General features: G+C 43.6%; 2 protein-coding genes across 3 annotated transcripts in view; both read left to right on the top strand.

Moving 5' to 3' along the window:
* The window catches only part of LOC135311881 (Y+L amino acid transporter 2-like), a 56,970-nt gene that overhangs the window by 248 nt on the left and 30,250 nt on the right, over window positions 1–26,472 (top strand). Inside the window, exon 1 of one of the 2 annotated variants that reach the window (XM_064442453.1) lies at window positions 60–150. The exons of the other annotated variant lie outside the window; for it this stretch is intronic. The gene's annotated coding sequence lies outside the window, so the exon portion shown is untranslated. Of the gene's footprint in view, window positions 1–59; window positions 151–26,472 lie in introns of those variants that run through there. 2 annotated transcript variants of the gene reach the window in all.
* On the top strand, window positions 102–26,472 carry LOC135311880 (Y+L amino acid transporter 2-like). The gene is made up of 11 exons (XM_064442451.1): window positions 102–150; window positions 6,408–6,925; window positions 10,000–10,125; window positions 15,189–15,333; window positions 16,287–16,410; window positions 17,180–17,283; window positions 17,589–17,685; window positions 19,121–19,270; window positions 21,148–21,331; window positions 24,198–24,281; window positions 24,971–26,472. The coding sequence occupies exons 2-11, from the start codon at window positions 6,424–6,426 to the stop codon at window positions 25,018–25,020; spliced, it is 1,566 nt and encodes a 521-aa protein (XP_064298521.1). The 5' UTR covers window positions 102–150; window positions 6,408–6,423; the 3' UTR covers window positions 25,021–26,472.

Raw genomic sequence — 26,472 nt, 5'->3', positions numbered from 1 at the left:
ATTCATTAACTTTTTGCTCTGCCCAGAAAACTGATTTCTGAATGGTTACTTGTTTCGGTAGATATTGTGCTGTATGGCATACTGGCTTTCCAAAAGCACTTAATTGACAGGGCAACATATTGTTTCAGAAGACAAAGCTGAATACATTGTGTAAGTAATTTCTTTATTTGTTTATTTTTTATCTTAACTATTTTATAAGGCTTATTTAATTAAGATATTAACATGAGATCAATCTATTTTGTGTACCATGCATCATGTCATAAATTATTAGAAAAGCCACAGATGTATAGTTCTCCAGTTAAGAAAAATAACTAAGTTGAAAAATATTTAATAATGAGTAGATTAAATTTAAAAGAAAATATAGAAACAAAAGTAAACTTAAAAACATTAGGTTGTTTGAAATGAAATAATACCTACGATTTTCAGTTAACTACCACTCTTTGCTAGTCTCCCCATTCTGAAAATCCTTCTGCTTTGGCAAGTTATGATGCAATAATAAACATCATCTTTGTGTACAGTGCTAGTAACAAGTCTCATTCTGGCTTTCTCAATTAACAAGAAGGCACTAGGTTGTATTTTTTCACATTAGCACCTGGGAAAATGTTGTTCTTGGTTTCAGTGACACCTGGATGAAGGATTTTTAAATTATTTTTTTTTAACTTTCCTTTTGTCTTATTTCTATCCCAGCTTCCTAAGGAATAGAGAGCAGCAGATATTTAAGCTGCCTGCTTCTGCCTGCTAATGACCTCAGCTGAGGTTGTTTGGAGAAACCACATTCCAGGGGAGTCTGGGATCTTCTTTCTTGAAAGCTCTCGTTGATTTTAGTATTCATGCGACTGTATCAAAAACAGCAGCTAAAGGCAAGGCTAAACCAAGAGTGAGAGAAGAGGCTATTCATATCAGCGGTATCTTACCCGTCCTGGTGCAGCAGATGTGTGCTTATCTAGAGCAGCAGCTAGAGAGTCACTATTCAGTTACAGTAGCCTTTCTGCTAAAGGGAACAAGCACATCACCTACTCTCTGATAAGCTGCTACCTTCTCTTTTTAATACCTTTCTTAGATCTGGAGCACCATAGCTTCTTTCTCAAATATCCTATGTGATTTGCTTTGGGGTGGGAATGGAGTAGCAAGGGTGGAGCAAGTCCCCCTGATGGGGAAACCATACAGATGTGATTGGAGCATGTGAAGAATTAATTTACTGAGTATTTTTATAAACACATAATGCAAAAACCAAAAGGAAATCTCCTTCCCTACTGCTGTGGGATATGTTTTCTTCAGAGGACATCAAACTGGTTTTTCTATTGTTGTAGTTTCTTTTCTTACTATTATTGTTAAAAGTTTTATTCTATGCTGTTCCTTCCTCACACATAAGTTTCTTTCGTTTGCTTCATCTTCTCTTACACTGGAAGTTGTTCATCAGTGTAATCTGCCAGGAATACTCCTTTTAAGAGCTGTTGATGTTTATGCTAAAAAAAACAGTGTTTTGAGGTTTGATCTACACATTTTGGTCTTGTTGAAAACGGCTGGCTCTTCTGATTTCATGTTCCAATAGCTACTCATAGAAATATATATGACTGGGGATTTTTATTTTGGTCAATCTCCTGCACGCAGGAAAAAAAACTTCCTAGAGTGTACTTGGGGAAAATAAGGGATTGCTCATGGCTTTAAAACAGCTTTCTATACATATATTGTTTCCTAATACAAACTTAATTAAAATACACCGGATTTTGTTGTTTGTTTTTTTTTTTAAACGACATCCTTAATGTCATCCATTTGCTAACTGAAATGAGAAAATATTGGGGGTTTACCACTTTCATTGCCTGGTTTGACTTTGCTGTTTATTGACAGCACAGCACACTTTCATTAGTGTGAAATGATGTGGCAGTAGACAACAATCACCGAGAGAAAAGGCCGTGAAAGTATCTGAAATAATATTAAGGAGTAAATTTGCTGTCCAGCATGTTCCAACATCTTTCATAGGAGATGACTTTCTAAATGCCCTCAGTTTCCAATGGAATCTGCAAATATTATTTGGTCTCTGAGAGAGATCCTCGGATTTATTCCCTAGTACTTCTTGAATTAAAAGCTGAGAATTTCAAAGTGTCCTAACAAATTGAGGCAGCTGGGTCCCTCTGGAAATCTATGGAGCCGTTCACACTTCCATAACCCCTGACCAAGCCTTACTTAATTATTTGGCAAAGGTTGATTGCCAAATCGAGGAGGAGGAGGAGGGAATCACTCATGAGCATGTGGACCCCTGAAGGATGGCAAGTGTCTGAGAAAACCCTGGCCTGACAAACCAGTCCTGCACTAATTTATGGAAGAACTGACTTTGATTTCAACTTTGGTTTTCAACTTCTATCCAGCTGTCCCTTCTTCCTGCACTTTTCTGTATGGTTTCTGGCAGTGGCTTGATGAAGAAACTGAGCTGTGGAGAATCACCTGAACTTCTCAGGTGTCGCTCTGCGAGTTCCTTTCTGTTGTTCTTTGTACATACAGTCGGGAGGTAAACAGGAGACTGTAAAGAATTTAGGGCCATTATGCCTGTGTGTGCTCCCAAGGCATTCTCTTTTGTCTCTGAGAGGAAAATTTTCCTCTGTTTGTCAAGAGAGGCCCTAAGGAAGAGCAGGACCTGCAGGAAAACAGGGTGCTGAAGTTCTGTAGTCGAGCTCCCTTACTGACGCAGGCACAGGCAAGTGTTTGCAGCTTTCGTTTAGCCTGCTGCAGGCTCCGAGGCACACTGGCATGTCGATGCCTGTCTGAATCTCTGGTTTCAAGAGCGCAGAAGCTCTTTCTGCTTGTCACAGTCCATGGGGACCAAGAGAACAGGGACCTTCCTTCATGTCAGGAAGCTTTTATGACTTGCTCTTCAGACTTCATCCACAAGAGATACTAAAATAGCTGTACTTATATTTTTGGTGCCATAAAGTTTTACTATTTCTGTAGGGTTAGCCTTTAAATACTCAACCATGCTAAAGCAGAATGCCTGAATGCAAAGAACCTCCGTTTTTAAATTACCACATAAATTACTGCACTTACGGAGGTGCCCAAGTGACAGAGAACAGAGACGTGCTTCAACAGCTGTGCTTCTTAGCTTAAGCTTCTGGGGACATGATCTCAAGGCAGAAACAGCAGTGGTGGCCCCAGAAAGGAAAGACGGTAGGATGAGGACAAAGTGACAGCGGTGACACTAGGGCAGGACTGTGGGCCAGGTTCAGTAGGAAGAAAATAGCAGAAGCTATAAATGAGGGCGACATTGGGGATATGCTCAAATTGCTTTCATCACTGCCTGGATTGTAACAGCAGGAAATTCTTTATACGTTTGAGAAAAAATTCTTCTCATTTTCCTATTACAGACGAAGACCTGTACAGGAGACTATTTCCTATATTCCACTGATTTTTGTAATAGTATGAACACTTTGCTAAGAACCACCATAAGTCCTGCTTCACTCAAACATTGTTTATTTAAGGAAGACATAGTCCTGAATAAAGAAATCAATAACAACTTCAACATTGTCACCGCAGTGAATGAAATCAGTGCCCTGTCAAAGCTAGCGGGAATATTGCTTTTGATTTGAGTGGGGGTGGTGGGGAACAGGACCAGGCAGAAGCTGTTTAAAAGTTTTTGTTCTCAAATTGCTACTTGCTTGCAGATTTCCAGCTGATATAAATTGGGGTAACTTAACTACAGTGAAGTTACACAACTTGGTTATGGAAATGGAATCTCTTATCCTTTGGTTCTCAGGCTGTACCTACTCCTGGACTTAATTCAGGGTCTAGTTAAAAGTTTTGCTAATGTGACATCTCTCGAAGTACAGAAGTTTGATCTGTTTCTTATTCTGTTTTTTTTTTGTTCAAAGTAGTTTCATCCACAGTCACTTATTTGTGAAAGAAATATTTCCCTACACAGCTCTGGTTACACATTTTTAGAGATCTGAAATAATCTTTCGTTAGCACAAAAGGGAATTAAAAATGTGCAAAACATTGTGTTACTTTAGAAAATAATCATTACCTTTGTGCTGTCATGATAGCTACAAATTGTAAAAGTTATACTAGGCTCTAGTAGCATTGCCAATTCAGATGCTCAAACTCCCTTTAGCTACCAGGTCATCTGCACTAGACCTCAAAGTTCTTGTTGGATATTATGTATGCCAGTTACCTGTACTAGTGAAAACCTACCAACTGCATTATTCATCCTACTTTACAGGAAAATAACTTCATGTCATTTATCAGTAAGACTTCATTTCAGGAAAATTGATAGCCATTGTTTTTGATCACTACTTGCATAGCTCCACATTCATATCATCTCAGGAACAGCTGCATTTTAAATTCTCTTTCCCTTTGAGCTGTACCCACTTAAACAACAGTGCATTTTGGCTCACAGTAGGCCTCTGAATGACCCACATTTAAAAATAAAATAAAAAATAAGAGATGAAAAAAATACCAGATTAGGCACAAGAAGCACTATGTGATTTTAAATGAGCTCTGCTGCCAAAGTCATATTAATACAGAGTTCTGCCCAAACTTCTAGTGTGCTGCTGTCCTGATGGGCCCTCTGGTCCGACAGCTGTGATCATGAGAGGAGATTTCTGCCAACATCTCCCATGCTGTGCAGAGCAGAAAAGGAGCCAGGAAGTTCTAGAAGTATTAGCATGTATTTCGGGGGAGCAGGGGGGAAGGGGACACAGACGGGACAGGGCGAAACAGACATACATATTTCCACTCCTTTCTTTCATACAATCAGAAAAAAAATGTGTTTGTGGTAGGAAACTGGGAGTGCTTACCAGGAATTTTAAGGAGGATATGTGACTGTTGTATTGGATGCCTGAAATTCCTCCCCCCAGACCAAGGTGACTTTTTTCTTCTTAGAGGCACAAAGGAAGAAGTAAGAGGAGACACCCATGTGTGAAGAGGAGGTCAGCAAAAGACAGGAGACTCAGCAGTCATGCTTGAACACCTATTGCAAAAATTAATGTTTAAGATTACTCCGATGTTCCCACAGTGCTCCTGCAGTTAGAGAAAGTGCCACTGGGATGAGAGAGGCATTTAATCTTTCAAGAGAGTTTGACATCTTTCAATACGTAATCCTCATCAGGCCTCATTAGTTATCTGATCAACTAGGAAACTGAGTTGCACCAAAAAAAAGCTGGAAAAGAACACATCCAATTATAAATTATTCAGGGGTGCTAAACCAGACATACTTTACAAAGGAAAGCAAACCTTTTGGGAAGTTTGGGGAGGGCAGGTTGGTTGTTTTAAACTGGCCAATGACCCACCCTTTAACAACATAAAGTTGTGGTCAAATGGTTTTGGCCAGCGTCGCACGGGGGAGCTTTGTTCTGCTTGGAGAACTTGGCTTTGGCTCACACAATTTTGAGGAATTTTTCTTTGGAAGTGTTTTAGAGTGTGTGTGGAGGGGGCAAGGGAAGGACAAATGCATTTCTTTTGAGGCAGGCACCAAAAGAAATCATTGTTCTAAGTAAGCATCGGTATGGGTCAGCAGGACCAGAGAACTGAGACGGCCGCTACGGTCCCGGCTGTTATATTTCCCTTCCCTGCCCCTGAGGACCACAGCCCCAGAGGGGTGCGATGTCTGCACAAGGCTGATTTATTGACGTAACTATGCAGTTACATCATTCTTCCCAGCTCCCCCCATACTTGGATCCCGCCCCGTGAGCATCGGAGTGGGAAGCTTTTACAGTCATGTTTTGCTCCCTTACACAAAAGCATTCCAGGAACAGGGTGTTCAAAACTCAGTCCCTATGCATGCGAGTGGCTTCTGCCAGAAATCAAGTGAGGTTAGTAACTAAACAAGCTGCATTATTCACTGCAGCAGCAGTCTCATCTCTAGGGACAACTAAAGCTCTTTTCTTTATCCTGACATTAGCATTAACCTCCTGAGGCTGGAGTTCCTGAGTAAACTTTTCTCTTTTCTCTGCTGTTCCTCAGCAGATCATTTTCAGGTGGGTGCGATTTGATGAAACAAATAATAATGAAGTGAAGTTCTTCCTGGGATGAGAGCAAAACTTAGGGAGAGGTATACCTGCGTGGGACACTCTAGCTGTATTAGAGTATGTTTCCAGGGGCACAGAGTCTCTTTCTGTCCTAAGGTAACTTCAATAACAGAACATAGAATTACAATTCAAGATAAGTAATAGAAGTGTACTTGGAGTTCATCAAAGGTTCAGAATCTATAACCAAAGACTGTGGCCTCACTTTTATCCATTGAAAAGGTAAGGAACAGTAAAAGTTAAGAAAATCCAGTAGTATGTGGTTCCTGGGCTGCAAGATAAAAAATAGGCAAAATAATTGCTCTTTCTACCACTTATGCCTTGTCTACTAATTATCTCATCTATGTCATTGATGCCATGTGTGCTACAAAAGATGTTCTCTTCCTTTGTTTTCAGGTAACAGTAGTCAAGGATGCCATTCCCCTGGCGAATATGCTGCAATAAAAAATCCAAAACTAAAAAAGGAAATGCTGAAATGGACAACATGGCAGACACAAGTGAAAAAATGCAGATGAAAAAAGAAATCACATTACTAAATGGAGTTTCTTTAATTGTAGGGAACATGATTGGCTCTGGGATATTTGTATCACCCAGAGGTGTTTTAATGTACAGTGCCTCCTATGGACTCTCACTAGTCATCTGGGCACTTGGTGGGATGTTTTCACTGTTTGGAGCTTTGTGTTACGCTGAATTGGGAACATCCATTGTTAAATCTGGAGCCAGTTATGCCTATATCCTGGAAGCATTTGGTTCCTTTGTAGCCTTCATCCGACTGTGGTCTTCCTTGCTAATTATCGAACCAACTACCCAGGCAGTGATAGCAATCACCTTTGCTAACTATATTGTTCAACCAATTTTTCCTCAATGTGAGCCACCGTACGATGCAGTCAGGTTGATTGCAGCTGCTTGTATTTGTAAGTGAAGTTATGATTCCTAGAAGTTAAGAACTATACTTGTAGGTGCCCAGGGGATTTTTCAGAATTTCTATTCCTTCTCCTTCTGTGAAAATAATTACTGCCTCTCTAAAACAAGTTCTTGGGATCTAATAATCTGTACTCCAGGTGGATTTTATCTAGGGCTAGGATTGTTAGAGGGGAGAGGACAATTACAGCCACTTGTCTGGGGGGAAACTGTGACTGCTGGTTAAAGATACATACATCTATGGATCATTCACCTAATTCACAGCCTGCGCTTGGTCCGTGTCCTCTCTCCCCTATTTCTTGCACATCACAAAAAATGAACAGAAATCTCAAAAATCATATGGAATTAATAATGTTCTGCCTAATATTAATTTTGTCTCCAGAAAAAATGTGTAGTGTAATCAGAGTTGACTTTGTCATGACTTTATGTCTTAGGTAACCACAGGGATGAGCCTTACAAACCTATCCTCTGGTAGATGAACTGCACTCAGATTCTTTTCCTTTTAAACGTGGATTTGTCAAGATGGAATATGTGTTCCTTTTAGGCCGTGCTATCGCACGATCTCTTAAAAATGGCTTAAAATGTACAACTCAACCAAAGCTTCCAAAAGGATAAGTAATTTTAAATTAAGATAGTGTAATGTATACTGACAGTTCTGAGAAGGTGTTTTCTCTGTGGCCCTGACTCTTGCCACTGTGGTGCAGAGGAAGTCCACTTCTGAAAGAGGCTCCGTGCAGGAGCTTGAGACCATCATGACCACTCAGCATTCAAAAAGGGAACTAACCCTACACCAAAAGAGTTTGTCAGCTGAAATTCTCCACTTGCACAGAAAAGCAGTGATTTATTAGACCAAAATTGCTTTTCCCAGGGTTCTAGGTCCCCCTCATGAAATCCTAACACTTAAGAGAAGCAGCCTTCAAGTGCTGATATTTCTTTAAGCCTTCATTTTTGTAGTTAGTCTTGCTGAGGTCTTCATGCGATTCAGCTGTGTGCTGCAGCACCTCTGATTTCTGAGTCATGCCCCTGCTGTGGCTGGCAGCTGCTGCTTTCTCATACAGTAAAGTAGCTGCCTCACCACTGACTAGGCTTAGCATTTTGAGTAACAGTCCAGACTGTAGGGAAAATTACAGGGTATTATATTAGCCGTGAGACGCAATTTAGCAGTGTCAGATAGCAAATATATTCCTCCCTTGAGCAATTTAGGCAAGGCTCAGGATCATGGGTTTAACTGGCACTTCACCAACAGAGTGGAGAGCTTATTTAGCCATATATATGGACTAGAACTTACTGGGAATTCCATGTCAAGATCCCGTTGCCTTGAACTGAATTGCACTGCATCACGTGATACAGGATATGTGTCATATGAAGATGCAGTAACCATACCCTTTGCAGTGTTTGAAATAGCACTTCACAGCATCACAAATGACCCCTAAATGTTCAGTACTGAAAACATCAGTCAACACTGAATTTATAATTTTCAAGACGTAGACCTATAATTCTAACAGCAACTGATCTATGTTACCATACTTTTAAGAAAGAATTATATGGTTAAGTTCCACTGAGGACGCTTTTTTTTAACTATAGAGCATAAAATCTTATTTCAATATAAATGTCACATTTACCACAGCAAGGTTTACAGAAGTCATTATTTACAGACAGGTTTAAAATTATATTCAAGCGTGACACTAGGCATGAGCAATCATTGTATAACCTTTTGGGATTTTTTAATACCAGAATAAAACCAAAGTTCTGTCCCCATTGCACACTTTTGGTATATTAAGGGGAAATAGTGGAGGCAAATCAGATCCCACTTCTGTCAATAGGTCTCTTATTACCTTGACAGATGACAGGACTCTCTGTCAAATATGCAGAGTCACTTGTGATAATGAAGGCAAGAAGTCCGTGAGCATCTGCAGGTGGATGCTGATTTCCTTCCTACATAGAAAGGTTTCTAAATGGTTTTCATTTTAAGCACCACAAAACCCTTTCTCTTCTTTTCAAAACTGAAGTGGAGATTATAAGCAGGTCAAAGAAAGACAAGGAAAGACCAACAAGACTGCTAGAGAAGAAGTAGCCCATTTTGATCCATGCTTGGGAGCACTCTGGACCGCCCGTGCTGCATTTGGCCTGCTGTACGAAGCCAGCAGCTGGGCTTTGTACCTGGTACCAATGCATACCCTTTCCTTTCCTCGTCTACCCCTGTTTTGAATTATGGAGTTGTAAGAGAGAGAAGTTGCCTGTGATGCTGTGTGTGCGTGTACTAGAGCGAGAGGAGGTGGGCACACGGCTGGAGCTCTGGCTGGACGCGCCACCGGCCGAGCAGCAGTGCTGGTCACAGTGCTTTACCTGCTCATCGGGGTCTAACTTCTCCGACAAAACTGAATGCAAAGAATACGGCAGAAGGAGGAAAGGAAAATTAACTGATCCCACCCACTCTCTGCAACCACACTGCTTTGTTATTTCTATTCAATTCCATCAAAATTGAGGCTTGAGAGAACTCTCAAAGTAAGTACTTCTGTAATCTTCAGGGCTGGGGTCAAAGCATGAACGACACAGCTGCTAAGCCAAGGGCACAGACTAACAGCATGCTGGCCTGGCTCAGTTCAGCCTCTGGTCAAGCACATCCCAGCTTTTTGGTGCAGAAGCTGTCCTTACGCTCTACGTAGACTAGGGTTCACATTGGCATGGAGAACTTCAGGAAGAACTTCAGCATAAGTACAAGACTCTAGAGAAAGATCACCTTCTGCATGTGAGCAACTCTGCTGGCTGTAGTAACATTCAAAGGTTATTTGAAAGGAGCAGGAGTGAGTCCTAAAATTCAAAATGTGATGCGTTTTGTCTTACCTACTGTCAGGAAAAAAGTATCCTCCAAAAAACTATTGTGTAACTTTTAAATCAGGTATTTCATTCTTTTTTAATAAGTCCAGGTGGTCTTGAAATGGTGAGATTTGATTTGGCTTTATTTCTTGAAAGAGGAGTGGGATCTGGAAGAAAGTATTTGAAATGTGCTTTAGGTGATATTATGAAAGATCAGTGCTCCTCTCATGCATATTCTGTTTCTCTACAGGTTCCTTAACTTTTATTAATTGTGTTAATGTGAAGTGGGGAACCCGTGTACAAGATATTTTCACATATGCAAAAGTTATGGCTCTCATCTTGGTGATATCTGTTGGCCTCTACAAAATTGGTAAAGGTGAGAATGTTTTTCATTTACTTCAATTCTTAAAAACAAACCGTATAGGAGTTTCAAAATCTGTGCAGGAAGATCAGACTTCCTAAGACTAACACAAGAAGTGCTAATTACGCTGGAAAACACCTGTCTGCCATAGGAGGATTAGAGAAATTTTAAGGCTCGTTAAGCAACAGGGGTTGAATTCTTCTTCTACCCTCAGTGTGGCAAACCAACACACACCAAGTTCTGCGCTGCTCAGGCTGAGTAGCAAATAGCAGCTGAATTAACATCGGTTCAGTGCTGCTTTAAAGTCAGCCTCAGTGTCCCTGACTCACGCATGTTAAAGGCGAGTGTCGCTACTTGTCCTGTGACAGGACAGCACAGCAGAAGTTGCCGGACACATCCTTTGCGTCGCTCCTCACCCCGCCGCTCTCCCTGCCCTGCCCGTGGCAGAGAGCCGACACGGCGCCCTGCGTGGGGAGAGGACAGGGGAGGCCCTTCCCTTCATTGGTGAGAGGGCGTGCTTGTTCCTAGAAACAAGGGAAAAGGCTGTAATACTGTGGTCCTATGAATCACTGCGGTACTGTAAGACACCACAGGACAGATGAGCCACCCTGTAGCAGCAGTACCTGGACTGAAGTGAATACACTGAATACGCAGAGACTAGTTTTTTCCAGTGCTACCTCTGATCTTGGCGTGTGACAATAGATTTGACTTTATTAATTTGCATCTCTGGTACAGCGAGGTCTCTTCCAACTCTAGCTCTGTTGCTTAGTTACTAGGATTTCTTCATTTTTCCTTTCCTGTGAAATTCTTTTTCTCCTGCTGAAACTAGCTAGAAAAACCTACTGAGCATGCTTGTTTTCACTTGTCTGCTGCCTTCTGCTTTCCTCAGCTGTAGTTCTAATGCATTGGCTGTTATGATCTAAAGCAACACCAGACTTTAAGACAGCTTAATTCTGTAGCTCTTACCTGTGCATGCCAGTTGTCTCGGGTTTGTTCAAGTCCAAAGAAACCTGAGCAACAAACCCAGCCCTATGGGCAAGAATGTGAAGATGTGGAGGGAAAGCTTTGCTCAATGGCCACACTTATATGAATGAATAGTTCCCTGCATGAAGCTGCTGCAGTTTTACAGAGGTGTGAGTCCATGATGTCTATAAAAGCTGCACCACTATAGAGGCCTTGCCCTGTTATCACAGTCACAAATTTACACGTGCTTTCAAATTCACCCCATCAAAACTCCCAGCCCGCTCACGTACGTGAAGCCGCCACAATGCGGTTTGGCCCAGGGGCCATTCCCTCTGCTCGTGCATCCACATCATAGAATTGTAAGAAACATAGAATAATTAAGGTTGGAAAAGACATTATCATCAAGTCCAACCATCAACCCAACACCACCATGCCCTGAAGTGCCACCTACACATTTTTTTAATAACTCCAGGGACAGTGAATCTACCACCTCTCTGGGCAGCCCATTCCAATGAATGACTACTCCTTCAGTAAAGAAATTTTTCCTAATACCCATCTAAACCTCCTGTGATGCACCTTGAAGTCATGTCCTCTCGTCCTATCCACGTAAGACTTGCTTTCCAGACCCTTCACCAGCTTTTTTGCCCTTCTGCTTTGGCTACTCAATCTCCTCTTGCACTGAGGGCCCCAAAACTGAACGCAGTATTCGAGGTACGGCCTCACCAGTGCCGAGTACAGGGGCACGATCACTTCCCTAATCCTGCTGGCCACACGATTCCTGATACAAGCCAGGATAGTGTTGGCCTCCTTGGCCACCTGGGCACACTGCTGGCTCATGTTCAGCCAGCTGTCAACCAACACCCCCAGGTCCTTCTCTGCTGGGAGCTTTCCAGCCACTCTTCCCCAAGCCTGTAGCGTTGCATGGGGTTGTTGTGACCAAAGTTCAGTACCCAGCACTTGGCCATGTTGAACCTCATACAGTTGGCTCTGGCCCAATGATCCAGCCTGCCCAGGTCCCTCTGTAGAACCTTCCTACCCTCGAGCAGATCAGCACCCCTGCCCAACTTGGTGTCGTCTGCAAACTTACTGAGGGTGTACTGTATCCCCTCATCCAGATCATTGATAAAGATATTAAACAAGACTGAGCCCTTGGGAACCCCGCTTCTGACCGGCTACCAACTGGATTTAGCTCCATTCACCACAACTCTCTGGGCTTGTCATCCAGCCAGTTTTTTACCCAGTGAAGAGTACACCTGTCTAAGCCATGAGCCTCCAGCTTCTCTAGGTGGCTGCGGTGGGAGACAGTTTTAAATGGCTTTGCTAAAGTCCAAGGAGACAATGTCCACAGCCTTTCCCTCATCCACTAGGCAGGTCACCTGGTCATAGAAGGAGATCAGGTTGGTCAGGCAGGACCTGCCTTTCATGAAGCCATGCTGGCTGGGCCTGATCCCCTGGTTGTCCTGCACATGCTTGGTGAGCTCACTCAAAATTAAGCGCTCCATGATCTTCCCTGGTACTGAGGTCACGCTGACAGGCCTGCACTCCCCTGGATCCTCCTTCCTGTCGGACCAGGTGGATGTGCCCAAAGGAGTCTGTGTCCATGTAGGAAGCCTGTGCTGGAGCAGGCTCCTGGCAGGAAACGTGGATAACTGGTCTGACTATTAAAGACCGAGACACAGAAGGCATTAAGCACCTCAGCATTCTCATCATCCTCACTGGCAATGTTCCCCTCCACATCCAATAGAGGATGGAGATTCTCCTTGGTTCTCTTCTAGTGGTTAATATATTCATAAAAACATTGTTTGTTATCCTTTACAACAATGGCCAGACTGAATTCTAGCTGGGCTTTTACCTTTCTAATTGTCCCTCTGCACAACCTAATGAGATCCCTGTACTCTTGTTGAGTTGCCTGCCCCTTCTTCCAAAAGTGGTAAACTCTCCTTTTTCTCCTGAGACACAGCAAAATCTCCCTTTTCAGACAGGCTGGTCGTCTTCCCCTCTGGTTTGTCTTGTGCCAATGGAGACTGCCTGCTCCTGCGCCTTCCAGACTTCCTTCTTGAAGAAAGCCCAGCCTTCCTGGAGCCCTTTGTCCTTCAGGACTGCCTCCCAAGGGACTCTCCCAACCCATGTCTTGAACAGGCCAAAGTCTGCCCTCCAGAAGTCCATGGTAGTGGTTTTCCTGACCGCGCTTCTTACTTTGTCAGGCAAGAACTCTAGTATATCATGGTGGCTAACACCAAGACGGCCTCTGACCACCACATCCCCCACCAGTCTTTCTCTGTTTGTGAACAGGAGGTCAAGCGAGGCACCTCCCCTGGTAAACTCACTTACCAGCTGTGTCAGGAAGTTGTCATCTACACACTCCAGGAACCTCCTAGACTATTTCTTCTGTGCTGTGTTGTGTTTCCAGCAGACGTGGTAACTTGAAGTCCCCCACTAGAAAAAGGGCAACCAATTGTGAGACCTCTACCGGCCACTTGTAAAACACTTCATCTACCTCCTCATCCTGGTTAGATAGTCTACAACAGACACACAGCAGGATATCTGCCTTGTTGGCCTTCCCCCTCATCCTTACCCATAAGCACTTGACCTTATCATCACAGCTGCCAAGCTCTATACAATGGAAACACTCCCTAACATATAGAGCCACCCCAACACCTCTCCTTCCTCGCCTATCCCTTCTGAAAAGCTTATAGCCATCCATTGCAGCACTCCAGTCATGAGAGTCATTCCACCACATCTCTGTGGTGGTGACTAAGTCATAGCTATCCCACTGCACAATGGCTTCTAGATCCTCCTGTTTGTTGCCCGTGCTGCGTGCATTGGTGTAGATGCACTTGGGCCGGGCTATCGGTTTCACCCCCAACATTGGCGCGCCACCCCTAGGCTCCTCTCTAGTGGGCCTGGCTATATACCCCCTTCCCTCTTCACACCTAGTTTAAAGCCCTCTCAATGAGACTCACCAACTCATGTGCAAGAATCCTCTTCCCCCTTTGAAACAGATGAGCTCCATCTGCAGCCAGCAGGCCCAGTACCATGTAAACCTCCCCATGATCAAAAAAAACAAAATTCCACTGATGGCACCAGCCTCTGAGCACGTGTTAATGAGGTGAGTTTTCCTGTTGCTTTCAGTATTCTTCCCTGTCACTGATGGGATTGAGTAAAGCACTATGTGTGCTCCTGGTCCTTCAACCTATCGCCCCAGTGCCCTGAAGTTCCTTTTCATTACCCTTGGACTTCTCTCCGCAACTTCATCACTGTCCACCTGCATAACCAGTAGCACAGAGTAATCAGAGGGCCGTACCTGACTAGGGAGTTTCCTAGTAACAACTCTGACCCAGGCCCCAGGGAGGCAACAGACTTCCCTGTGGGTTGGGTATGGTCACCATATTGGGCCCTCTGTTCCCTATACAAGGGAATCACCTACAACAATTACCCTCCTTTTCTTCTTAACAGAGGAAGTCGTAATGCCTGGGGCTGACCGACTCTCCCTAGGCAACCGTCTGGACGGACCTTCACCTACATCCTAATGTACACGGCCCTCAAGTTCAGAGCCCCATATCTGTTGTGTAAGGGCAGCTGGGAAGGTGAGGTAGGCCAGTTGGAGGTTCGCCTGCCACCCCCACAGGGACCTGTTCCTATTCAACCAATCTTTTAGGATCCCTCCTTCTGCTTGGAGGCAAGAGAGTAGGGAAACCTTTGCTTCTTGTGGAGCCTCCATTTGCGGCCATGGCCCCAGGGGTGGTATGGTGTAGCTCCACATACCTATCTCCCTCTCACTCTGGGTCCGTTGCATTACTCCGTGGGGTCAGGGAGGGTAAAGGCATAGAGGAAACATGACTGTGAGGAACGCAAAATGCTGAGGGCATTTGGTGGCAGTAGAAGTCTCATCTCTTGCTTTGTTAAAGCAGAACCGAGCCCTTAAATACAGAGGGGACTGGGAGGAGGAATGATCTGGCTTCTAGAGGAAGATGTGATCCGGTCAATGCCTTCTTTTAAACTCAGAAGCTGTTTTAATGAAAAGCGTGGTCACAATGTTTTAGCCCTGCATGATGTCTTCCCATGTTGTAATCTTTGAAAATGTAACAGGCACTTGGTACCTGCTATTTGTACAGGAGAAACAGAAAACCTGAGAGCTCCATTCGAGGGCTCAGCAACAGATCCAGGGATGATTGCACTGGCTCTCTACTCTGCCCTATTCTCTTACTCGGGATGGGACACACTCAACTACGTCACTGAGGAAATGCAGAACCCTGAGAGGTAAACGGCTGCCTTTCCTCTGAATCCCTGAAGTGTCCTGTTAAGACAGGTGATGGCAGGACAAGCCGCTCTGCATTTGTTTCTGACTGGAAATTATTCAAACTAGTTTCCTGCAAAAAACCTTCTTCTTTCTGAGAGAAGTACTAAGTATGCAAACCCTTCCTGATGACCAACTGTATCATGCTAATAAATCACTTGTCTGCATATATGTATTTTAAACCTTCCACTTTAGGCGAGAATTGATAAAGGAGGAGACCAAATCCCTGCTGAAAGCAGGGGAAAGTGTGGGTCCACCTAGGTCTCTAAAATCCTCTATTGCTTTTCAGTCAGATAGAGCAGTTATTTTATTTTCCACCAGCAGAGTAAGACTGCTGCGGGTTCATGACTGTTTTATCATGTCATCTTCAGCATTACTGTTTGTGGGGAAAAAAGTTTAATTTTACTAGAGATGAAAGGTTTATTCAAAATAAAATGAAAAAGCCCACAGTAGCACTGCAAGTATCACCTCCTCCCCTCTGCAGGGACGTCCACCCTGTGGGAGTGGTGTGCCTCACCTACTCAGAGTGAGCCCACCTTGTCTTGGGACGTACATAGTCCCAAAGTCAGGAAAAAAGTGCTACGCTCGCAAAAACACCTAAGTGTGTCTTTAAATCTCATTGCTTAAGCGTTTTCTTAAATTGCTTCATAGAAGGACAGTGTATGAAATTTACAAGTATAAATGTATGATTTTTCTCTAAAATTTGTGACAGACCCACAAGCAGCCAGCTAAGCTGCCGACGGAATTGTTCTACACGTGACGGCACGTTATTTTGTAGCCCTATGATTACACAGTGGTGGATTACAGAAAGTGATGGAGGCATCCCTTCCCAAATGGTTGGATTTGGGAACAATCTTCTGTTTAAATAGTCCTTATTCAAAGAACATGAAATAATTTTGCCATTTTCCTTTTGTAGGAATCTACCTCTTTCTATTGCAATTTCAATGCCTATTGTGACTGTTATTTACTTGCTGACTAACATAGCGTACTACGTAGTGTTGGACATGTCAGCTCTCCTCACGAGCGATGCAGTGGCCGTGGTAAGTTCTATAAAATAATTAAACCAGAAGTTACTGCATGTGGCAGTAACTGGCACTGTGGGAGAAGCTCGGGTAGCATACTTGGCAAAACAATTGAAACATTTCCATGCTGAAGATTGTTGCCTTGTTTAAAACACTGTTTTTGTGTAAGAGCACCAGTGTACCAAAAGGTGCATATAAAGAATATCTTGAATAAATCAGCCTCTGTAAAATCCTCTGATATACTCTGCAAATCCTGCTCCTACCAGTACTTCATCATAGAGGATGCTTTTGCCAGGGCCAGACAGAGAAAGAGCTATGGGAAGTGTGGGTGGTTTAAGAACCAGGGATGTTTTGCTAGCATGCTAATGTAGAGTGTGTGCTGTTTAATGCTGCAGGAGCACTGTGACTTTTTCAACACAAAACAAAACTGCAGTGAAATGCGTTTTAAAACCTTACCAATATTTTATACAAAAGCATAATTATAGCTCATAAATTGCTACAGTCAGGATTTGTACAGTACATAAAAGCCAATACAACTTCTTCTATTATCTCACTGACTGGATCTAGGCTTAGATTTATTTATGTTTTTTTTTAAACACATCTGTCATTTTTATGTTGAATCTGATCAGTTTTTCCAAATTCTAATTTCCCAAGTCATTACTGGGTCCAGAAGGAAGCGTGGGCTATGACACTGTATTTGGGCTGGTGTGTTTTCAGGAGAGTTTCTCAGGGTTGTCCATACGCTTAACGTAACGGGCCTCATTATTATTTCCTTCTTCTGTTACAGACGTTTGGCGGTGAAACCCTCAGTTATGTGAAGTGGATAATTCCTATAGCAGTGGCCATGTCTTGCTATAGTGGCTTAAACTCATCAATAATTGCAGCATCTAGGTACGAAATATAAGATTTAAATCAATGCAAAGGAATTATTTATTATTAAACTGCATTCTTTACTTCTGCATTGTGAAAGTGACACAGTTCATTTTTGCCATGTCAAGATGTTCATTTATGATGGAAGGATTGTTACTATCTGACGTGTGTTTCTGTGATCAGCACCAATCGATAAACTAAAGCCATTTGAGAAGAGGGCAGCATTTACAATGCACTAATAAAAGAACTCACGCTGCCGTTGCTGGAAAGCAACAAGCTATTCCTTGGCTAACTGTCTGGCTGAGTTTTCTTATTCTTCTTTTCAGGCTTTTTTATGTTGGGGCCAGGGAAGGACACCTCCCGGACAGTCTGAGCTTGATTCATGTGAAGCGCCTCACACCAGTCCCTGCTCTCCTCTTCAATGTAAGTGACCGCCTGGCCCCATGCCTGCCCTGGGCAGCCGGGGCTTGGGACCCGGGCAGTATAAACACCTCACCTCTGCCAGCCATTTCTCTCCAGCTTCTCCTGCGCCAGAGGCATCTTCCTCAAGTGCCCACAATTTCTAAATCCCACTGGGGGTGTGTGGTGGTGTGTTATTTTGTCTGGTGGCATTTTGTTATCAGTGGAAAGAGGAGGGCTTGATTGATGTTCATACACTCTCTGAACAAGGTTAGTGAGGAGTAAGTACAATAGCATGACTTAGAAAACAGAGAATGGCTAACGATGTAACAGTATAGACAGGAGTTGTTTAGGTCTTTCTGTAAGTTTTCAGAGTGACACTGGGGAAGAATATGGCAGGAACACCTCTCAGAGCCTGCCGTGGGCTAATTTTCTAGTAGTCTAGTAATAAGAATAGTGACAAAGGACTTAAAATTAAATGCCTACCGTTGGATGCCTACAGACATATTGACCTTTTCCTGCTGTCACTATACAAATGAATCTTGTGACACAAAATCGAGGAACCATAAGGTATAGACTTAGTGCAAACGATTCTAACAAATAATCCATAAATCTAACAGATTAAAATAAGGGGAATGATATGCACAAGCAAAGTAGGTGGAATCGTTTAAAACATTTCACTGCTTTTACGTGAACATGTGTTTTATCTGGTGGCTTCCATTGCCCTGTGTTACGTATGGTTTATGAATAGATTATCACACCGATCCGGTTTGACATCAAATAGTTTGCTAAAAGTTATGGTCTCATTATGAATATTCTTCTCGGGGGATTCATTTTGCACCAGTAAGATGAGCTATACTCCCTTAATACACCACCGTTCACGTTCTTCACATGGAATTCTTTTCCGCTCCTCGGTTTAAAACAGACATTAAATTCCTGGTATTTTTAGGTCTTTCCATGCAGGCAGTACAGCATACCTGCATACCACAGAATTTACTCTACTGGTCTCAATGTATGAGTGGGCTGTGTGAGCCTCCAACAGTGAAAATCAATTAACAGTTTGCTTTCCAAATGAAGGCAACCAGAACAGCAGAGCAAGCCGCTGCCTATCGAAAGCTTCCTAGCAGCCTCCTCCATGGTGCAGCTGGGTCTGGGGCTCCTCCTCTGGCCTTCTTAGGAGTGTTTCCTGCTTGTGCTGAAGCATAAACTTGACAAACCCAACACCGCTTCAGCCAAACGTGGCGGTCTCACCATTCCGTTTAAGGAGGAGATAGAAGCATGTTTCACACAGCACATCTGCAGATTTCCCAGAGTTTGAAGTACCTCCTTCTTGCAAGGACCTGATCTCCTAACTCCCAATATGTTTGAAATGGGCCGGATTATAACTTTCCTACCTCTTTATTTTATAAGACATGTCTTCATTTCCACATTAAATAGTCTTTCTTTTTATTATCCCTAGGGCTTAATGACTTTGCTTTATCTCCTTGTGGAAGATGTTTTCCTCCTCATTAATTACTACTGCTTCAACTACTGGCTCTTTGTGGGTCTCTCCATTACAGGACTGATATATTTGAGATATACTCAGCCGCATAGACCACGGCCTATTAAAGTAAGTAGACAAGAGGGGAAACAAGCCCTAAAAGACAGCTAAGGGACATGTTCATGTGATCCTTAATACCACAGCCATAACATTACCCGTCCTGGTACAGACTATTTCCCAGCCATAGAAAGCCTTTCAACATACAAGGTAAGAAAAGAAGGCGCAAACCCCATTTTGAGTTTCCACAAGAACATCTACTCTGGTACTTCTGCTGTGAGGATGAAATGATATTTACCATTTCTTTTTCCTTTCATTCAACCTTATAACTATCTTTATTTCAAAATAATTAAGGAATGAATAAATGCCTGGGGCTCTTAGCCCATCCAGGAACAACCCCCTTTTGTGTTGTTCACAGCGGACCTCAGGAGAGCTGGTGACGGGGGCTCCACAGAGGTTAATACTCTGATCAAACTTACAGGGCTGAACAAATTCAGCAAAATCCCTCCAAAGCCCATAAATGCCCAAATTTCTGCTCACTCAGAAGATCAAAAGCTTAAATAATCAAACACATTTTGAGTGCTCTCTCCCACTGCAGAGTGGCCATAGTAAAATGCAAGTGTGATGACTGATTGCAGAAGAGCGTCTGGCTATCCGTTAGGAGAGGGAGCCTGCACAGGAACAAAGCGCGCCTAAAACTTGTTTCTAGTGTTAGGGCAGTGTCTGTCCAGGAAGCGGGTACGGGAAACCACAGCTTCCCCCAGGCACAAAAAGCAATGTGCTGGCTCCCAGTTCCCAGGGCTCTCTTGGCTCTGTGACCTGCGTTTTGGCTCTGCAGTGATGCGGTAAAACTTATGAGAAATCCAAATTAACACCCTATCTAAATATTTCTTCCTATAACCTCCTGCACCGTTTTGACCAACACTTTTTTTCCTCCCCATTTAAACGTAACGTCCCGATTATAAAAAACATTCAAAGAAAACAGTCAAAGAAAGGAGTTAAGCACCTACTAAGCAGCTACGGCTAGAAAACTTTCCAGTCTTCCAGAGCAGACCAAATTCCCCTGAAGCATGTTCACACATCGTTTCCAAACTCTCCCCTAAAATATGTGGAAGGTAAAGTTTAAATCTTGCCTTATTGGCAGTTTTGCTGTTGACTCTACTAAAGCAAGGATTACAGTCAGATTATTGATAATGACTGTGTCATTCCTATCAGCATTTGCCAGCTTCGTCAATGCACAACTCCGCATACGCTTTTTCCTTTTCTGAAACGTAGCAGTTGGTTTTCATCAACTTACATTTTATCCTGTATAAGGAAAAAGAAAGAGTAATACCAGTAAACTCTCAGGAGTTTCAGCTACTATTCAATGTCAGGTCCTGGACTCTTGAGAAGGCTCATTACTACAGCCAGTGAAAGATATTTTAGTGCACAACAAATCCATGAAGAGGTTATTGCAACTCTCCTTATTTGTGGTGCGGTGTGGTATGGTATTTGTTAAGTGCCCAGGAAAAATGGCGTCCATCGGCGCGTTAGTTCTGTAGCATCAACACAGTATCTGAAGGTCTAGCTGAGTGAGTTCCCAGGCAAACTTACAATTAAAGAATTGCAGTTGAAGTTGGAGGGAAAAGTAGCCATTGCTGCTCAGTTTTAAAGTACTGCTTTCAGAGGTTGATTGCTTACTAATGAGGAAAGGAACTCAGCTTGTGCAGGCCTGAAAACATCAAAATGGTCAGATATTCAGGTGCGTACCAGATAAGAGGCTCTCCGCAGCATGCACAGAGGCTAGCAAATTGTTGTGACTGTAGGCAGTCAAAAGATTCCCTGCAGAGTTGTCATATAGTCAATGGTTATGTTTTTACTCCTGACACGTCTAGTTTTGATCTGCAAAGCCTGACAAGAATATTTACTGCATCTTTTAATAAACACTGGAATTTCTTTTGTCTCCACAGCTTAACCTCTTCTTCCCTATAGTATACTGTATATGTTCCCTTCTGCTGGTCATAGTTCCTCTCTACAGTGACACAATCAACTCCCTGATTGGCATCGGTATTGCCCTCTCAGGCATTCCTGCATATTATTTGGGAGTCCATCTGCCAGCTGAAAAACGACCTAAATGTCTACAGTGGCTCTCTGGTAAGCAACGTCATCTTGTTCTGGTCAGTGTGCCAAAATCTTGAATGCTTGGTCAGAGGACAGAAATAATTTTTCCAGGAATCCTTTTTCCTTATGAAGTGTTACTACGCTGTATAGAGCGTGTCTGAGATCATTTGCTTCGTCACATGGTACTGAAAACAGAACCATGCACACCTGCAAAAACGCTCCAATATGTGGCTAGACATGGTCATTTAACACAGAATCATAGAATCATAGAATGGGTTAGGTTGGAAGGCACCTTTAGAGGTCATCTAGTCCAACCTCCCAGCAGTGAGCAGGGACGTCTTCAACTTGATCAGATTGCTCAGAGCCCCGTCCAACCTGGCCTTGAATGTTTCTAGGGATGGGGCACCTACCACCTCTCTAGGCAACCTTTCCCAGTGTTTCACCACCCTCATAGTAAAACAGAGTTTTCCTTATATCCAGTCTAAATCTACCCTCCTTTAGTTTAAAACCATTACCCCTTGTCCTGTCCCAACAGGCCTTGCTAAAAAGATTGGCCCCATCTTTCCTATAGTCCCCCTTTAACTACTGGAAGGCTGCAATAAGGGTTGCCCTGAACCAGGTGCAGGACCTTGCACTTGCCCTTCTTGAACCTCAAGAGGTTCACACAAGTCCACCTCTCCAGCTTGTCTAGGTCTCTCTGGACAACATCCCGTCCTTCAGGTGTGGCAAGGGCACTGCTCAGCTCGGTGCTGTCTGCAAACTTGCTGGGGGTGCACTCGAGCCCACTGTCTATGTCATTGATAAAGATATTAAATAGTACCAGTCCCAGTACAGACCCCTGAGGGACACCACTCATCACCGGTCTCCATCTGGTCATTGAGTCATTGACCACTACCCTGTCGTTGTGAACATCCAGCCAGTTCCTCATCCACCGAAAAGTCCACCCATCACATCCATATCTTTCCAATTTAGAGAGAAGGATGGTGAGGGGGACAGTGTCAAAGGTCTTACACAAGTCCAGAGAGATGACATCTATAGCTCTTCCCTTGTCCGCTGATGTAGTCACTCCATCATAGAAGGCCACTGGGTTGGTCAGGCAGGACTTGCCCTTCCTGAAGCCATACTGGCTGCCTCAGATCACCTCCCTGTCCTAAATGTGCCTTAACATAGCTTCTAGTAGGACGTGTTCCATGATCTGCCCAGGCAAAGAGTGAGGCCGACAGGTCGGTAGTTCCCCGGGTCCTCCTTTCTACCCTTTTTTCCTATATTCCTCCCAAGTGGCCAGTCCCTTTTTCCACACACTGTGAACCTCCTTCTTCCATTTGAGTTTCTCTATAGGTTCTTTGCTTACCCTTGCAGGTCTCCCGGCTCCTCTGCCTTTCTTGTTATTCTTTGCATCCCTTGCCAAATACAGCTCCAGCCGCGCCTTGGCCATCTCAACCCCATCCCTACACAACCGTGCAGTGTACCTACACTCTTCCCAGGACACCTGTCCCCACTTCCACTGCCTGTGCAGTTCCGTCTTGCTCTTTAGTTTGACCAGCATGTCTCAACTCAGCCATGCTGGTCTCTTCCCTTGCTTGCCTGATGTCTTACACCTGGGAGCTGAGAGCTCTTGCACTTTATGGAATGTGTCCTTAAACATCTGCCAGCCCTCTTCTCTTCCCTTGCCCCTGAGGACCATTTCCCAGGGGGTCCTGCTGACTAACTTCTTGAAGAGCTGGAATTCTGCTTTCCTAGAATTGAGGGTGCCGACTATACTCCTAGCTTTTCCCACATCCCTCAGGAGTGTGAACTCCACCACTGCTTGATTGCTGCAGCCCACGTTGCCTCCACTCTTCACGTCACTTATGAGCTCACTTGCATTGGTGACCATCAGGTCTAGTATTGCATCCCCTCGGGTAGAGATGTCTATCACCTGGCTCAAGAAGCTATCCTCAACGCATTCTAGGAATCTCCTGGATTGCCTACAGCTCGCCATGCTACTTTTCCAGCAGAGGTGGGGGTGGTTGAAGTCTTCCAGTAGGACAAGAGCCTGCGAGCACGAAGCCTCCTGGAGCTGGAGGAAGAAGTCTTCGTCAGCAGGCTCTCCTTGATCAGGCGGCCTGTACTAGACACAGGCCACAGGTTTCCTTTGTTGCCTCTGTCTCTGATTCTTGCCCATAAGCTTTCGACCGACTCATGGTTATTCTACAGGGACAGCTCTTCACACCGTATTGATTTTTTGATGTAGAGAGCAATGCCTCTGCCCCTCCTTCCTCACCTGTCCCTTCAGAAAAGTCTGTAGCCATCGATAGCCACGTTCCAGTCATGGGATTCGTCCCACCAAGTTTCAGTCATGGCAACTAGGTCGTAGCTTTCTAGCAGCATGGTAGTTTCCGTGCTATTTGTGGTGTTGAGCCATTTCAGGATGTTGGCTCAATAAAAGCTGTGTAAGGATTGTGAAGACTAGATGCGTGCAGTTTGATACCCTCAAAGGCAGAAATACCAGGACACTGTTGCTTCACTTTCTGCACAAGGAGTGGGATCTGAGTCAGAGGAGCCCATGAATTCTTGTAAATTATAAAAGAAGGAATTATTGGCCAGAAGGGTACTTTCCACTCCTCAAATTCAGGCACTCTTGAAAAGCAAAACTTTAATATTTCTATTCCACTTGAACTCCACTATCAGTCTGACAAGTCAAGGAAAATGTTGAAGAAAGGTTGATTAAAGGAGATTTTCCCTTTAATTACTGAGCGTTTTTTGCCTTTAGCTCTTTATAATATGTGCTTAATCCAATTGATGAAGGTGTTCTAAGTTTTTCCTGATATTTGTGTAGTGCTTTCAAAGCCTCAGAATCCATATATTTGTCTAAGATATATAATAGCATTGTTTCACATGGTTTTACTATGCATTACAGTTACAACAACAAAATACGTTCAGATGCTCTTCTACTGTGCTCTGTCGGATCTGGACATAGACGTGGAACCTACAGCAGCTAAGAGTAAATAGAGTTCCCTTGACATCGAGAGTTGCACCTTGACGTTACCTATCCGGAGCAATTTTTGTCATCTGAAGTTCTCCCCACGTGCTCAGTCATGCTAAAGCACTAACCATTGTACTACACATCAGTTCAATGCCTGTTGATTTGTGCTTGTTTTATAAACCACTCTGTTTTCCAGGTTTGGGGTTTTTTTTCTGTCTGTTTGTTAATAGTGAGTTATCATGTAACTCTTTGAAACTATAAAGCACTGTATGAACAAACATTGCTTGGTAGATAAGTGCTAAATATTAGACTAATTGCAAAATTGTTATGAAAATCATTAGGTCTAGTCACAATCCTAAGAAATAAATTGATAAACATAACAAAAGACAGACCAGATATTTGCAAGGTCAAAACCTGAGTTGGGAAGTAGAAGCCACTAGTATACTTCTAAAAATATAACCAAATCCTTAGCAAAAGTAAAAAGAATGTAATTCAAACTGGTGGACATGCTTTGAGTCAAGGTCATGTTAGTGGCAAACTAGCCTAATGCGTAATTGCTGGCAGACATATTGTATCAGAAGGATAAACCCAAAGTTTTTGGTCATTTAAATTCTGTTAGAATATCCCACATTCATTACCCTTTTGCAGGAGAGGTATTTTCAACGAACAAATAATACCACAGTAACGGAAGTACTTTTGCTTTCCAGCAGAACAACCTGCGTGGAGCGCTATAACTCTTCTCTCTGGTGACCAATGACAGGACCCGAGGGAATGGCAGGAAGATGTGCTTGGGGAGGTTTAGGTTGGATATTAGGAAAAGGTGCCTCACCCAGAGGGCGGTGGGGCACTGGAACAGGCTCCCCAGGGAGGCAGTCACAGCATCAAGCCTGAAGCATTTGGACAACGCCCTCAGAGATACGGTATAAATTTGGGGTTGTCCTGTGCAGGGGCAGGAGTTGGACTCAGTGGTCCTTGCAGGTCCGTTCCAACTCAGGACGTTCTTTGATTCTATGAATTAACCCCAAGTTAATCTTACACAAGTCCCTGTAGCTTCTAGCATCACTGCCTTTTATTGATGTCTGCCCAGAGAAAGAGCAATGGTGTAGGGAAGAAGGCAACCGTCGCTACTTAGACCTCTCTTCGTTCCCTCCCCTCATTGTAAGGTCGTTTGCAGGAGGGTAATTTTGTGCATCTCCAACACAGTGCTCGCTGGCAGGGCTCCTGTGAAACCTTCTGTTTGCATTTCAATTGCGTCTGCCGTGGCAGTTTTCTTTCAGTGGGGTTTTCTTCGGACACAAAACAGGAACAATAAAAATGCACTAAATTAAGGTAAAAACAAAGATATTAGAGGTGCTTCTTCCGCTTTTTGGAAGCCACCGTTTTTGAGCACTAAAATCTCTCAATTATCACAATCAGAAGACATGGAGCGGAAAGAAGACCTAGGGTGTAGTTTAGGTTGCCCAGCCCAGAACATCCCCATGTGCTCTTCACACAAACAACACACGCCTCTGTTACGGTATAGCACCATTTTGATCCTGCTTTTGTAACGACTGTATGTGCAAATACTGCATTTTCGCACCATCTCTTCCAAAGCTTTGGTTAACAACGGAGCCGCGGTCCCAGACCGTATCAGGGCACAGAGGGAGTACAAACCCAGAAATCAGCACCAAGCTAAACGTGACAGTCGTTCTCTCCAAGAGTTCAAAGTCAGGCTTGGTGCTGAGCTAGGTGTCACAGCAAGGCGCTGTACCATCCTCTGAAGTTTCTCCTTGCAGGACCAGAGTTCCTAAGGGATTTGAGACACCTGAGGTGACATCTCGGGTGCTAACAGGTAGCAGGCACTGCAGGTAATGTAATAAGGCTCTGGACTAAGACCATTTCCACAGAGAATTCTGAGCTGAGAAACTCCTTCCTCTGTCTGCTCTTTGCCAAAATCTGTTTTTACATGAATGCATTAACTTTCTGGGCATGAGGCACAAGCCTTTGTTTTCCTTCTTTCTGGACAGAAGGAAAGTAGCAGTCAGATGCGAGGTTATAAATGTGACTGATGTTACTCAAATTCTCTGCGGGCATCAGAATCTCAGAAATTTTAATGTGTTTGTTGATTTTTCACTCCTTACAATTAAGACGTGTAAGTTATTGACAAATATCTGAAGCAAGTCGTAGATGCTGAAGCATTTCAATAAATAAACATATGATCCTTGGCAAA

This window comes from Phalacrocorax carbo, chromosome 2 (genome assembly GCF_963921805.1).
Source record: "Phalacrocorax carbo chromosome 2, bPhaCar2.1, whole genome shotgun sequence".
Classification (NCBI taxonomy): Eukaryota; Metazoa; Chordata; class Aves; order Suliformes; family Phalacrocoracidae; genus Phalacrocorax; species Phalacrocorax carbo.
Note: the sequence above shows the minus strand (reverse complement) of the source record. Positions and strands in the feature narration are given on the sequence as shown.

Excerpts from the sequence above, each read along its gene's own strand:
- LOC135311880 (XM_064442451.1), top strand. The coding sequence starts at position 6,424 with ATGCCATTCCCCTGGCGAATATGCTGCAATAAAAAATCCAAAACTAAA. Across the intron at positions 17,686-19,120 it reads TCCCTGCTCTCCTCTTCAAT|GGCTTAATGACTTTGCTTTA; the intron begins GTAAGTGACCGC and ends TATTATCCCTAG. Across the intron at positions 19,271-21,147 it reads ATAGACCACGGCCTATTAAA|CTTAACCTCTTCTTCCCTAT; the intron begins GTAAGTAGACAA and ends TTGTCTCCACAG.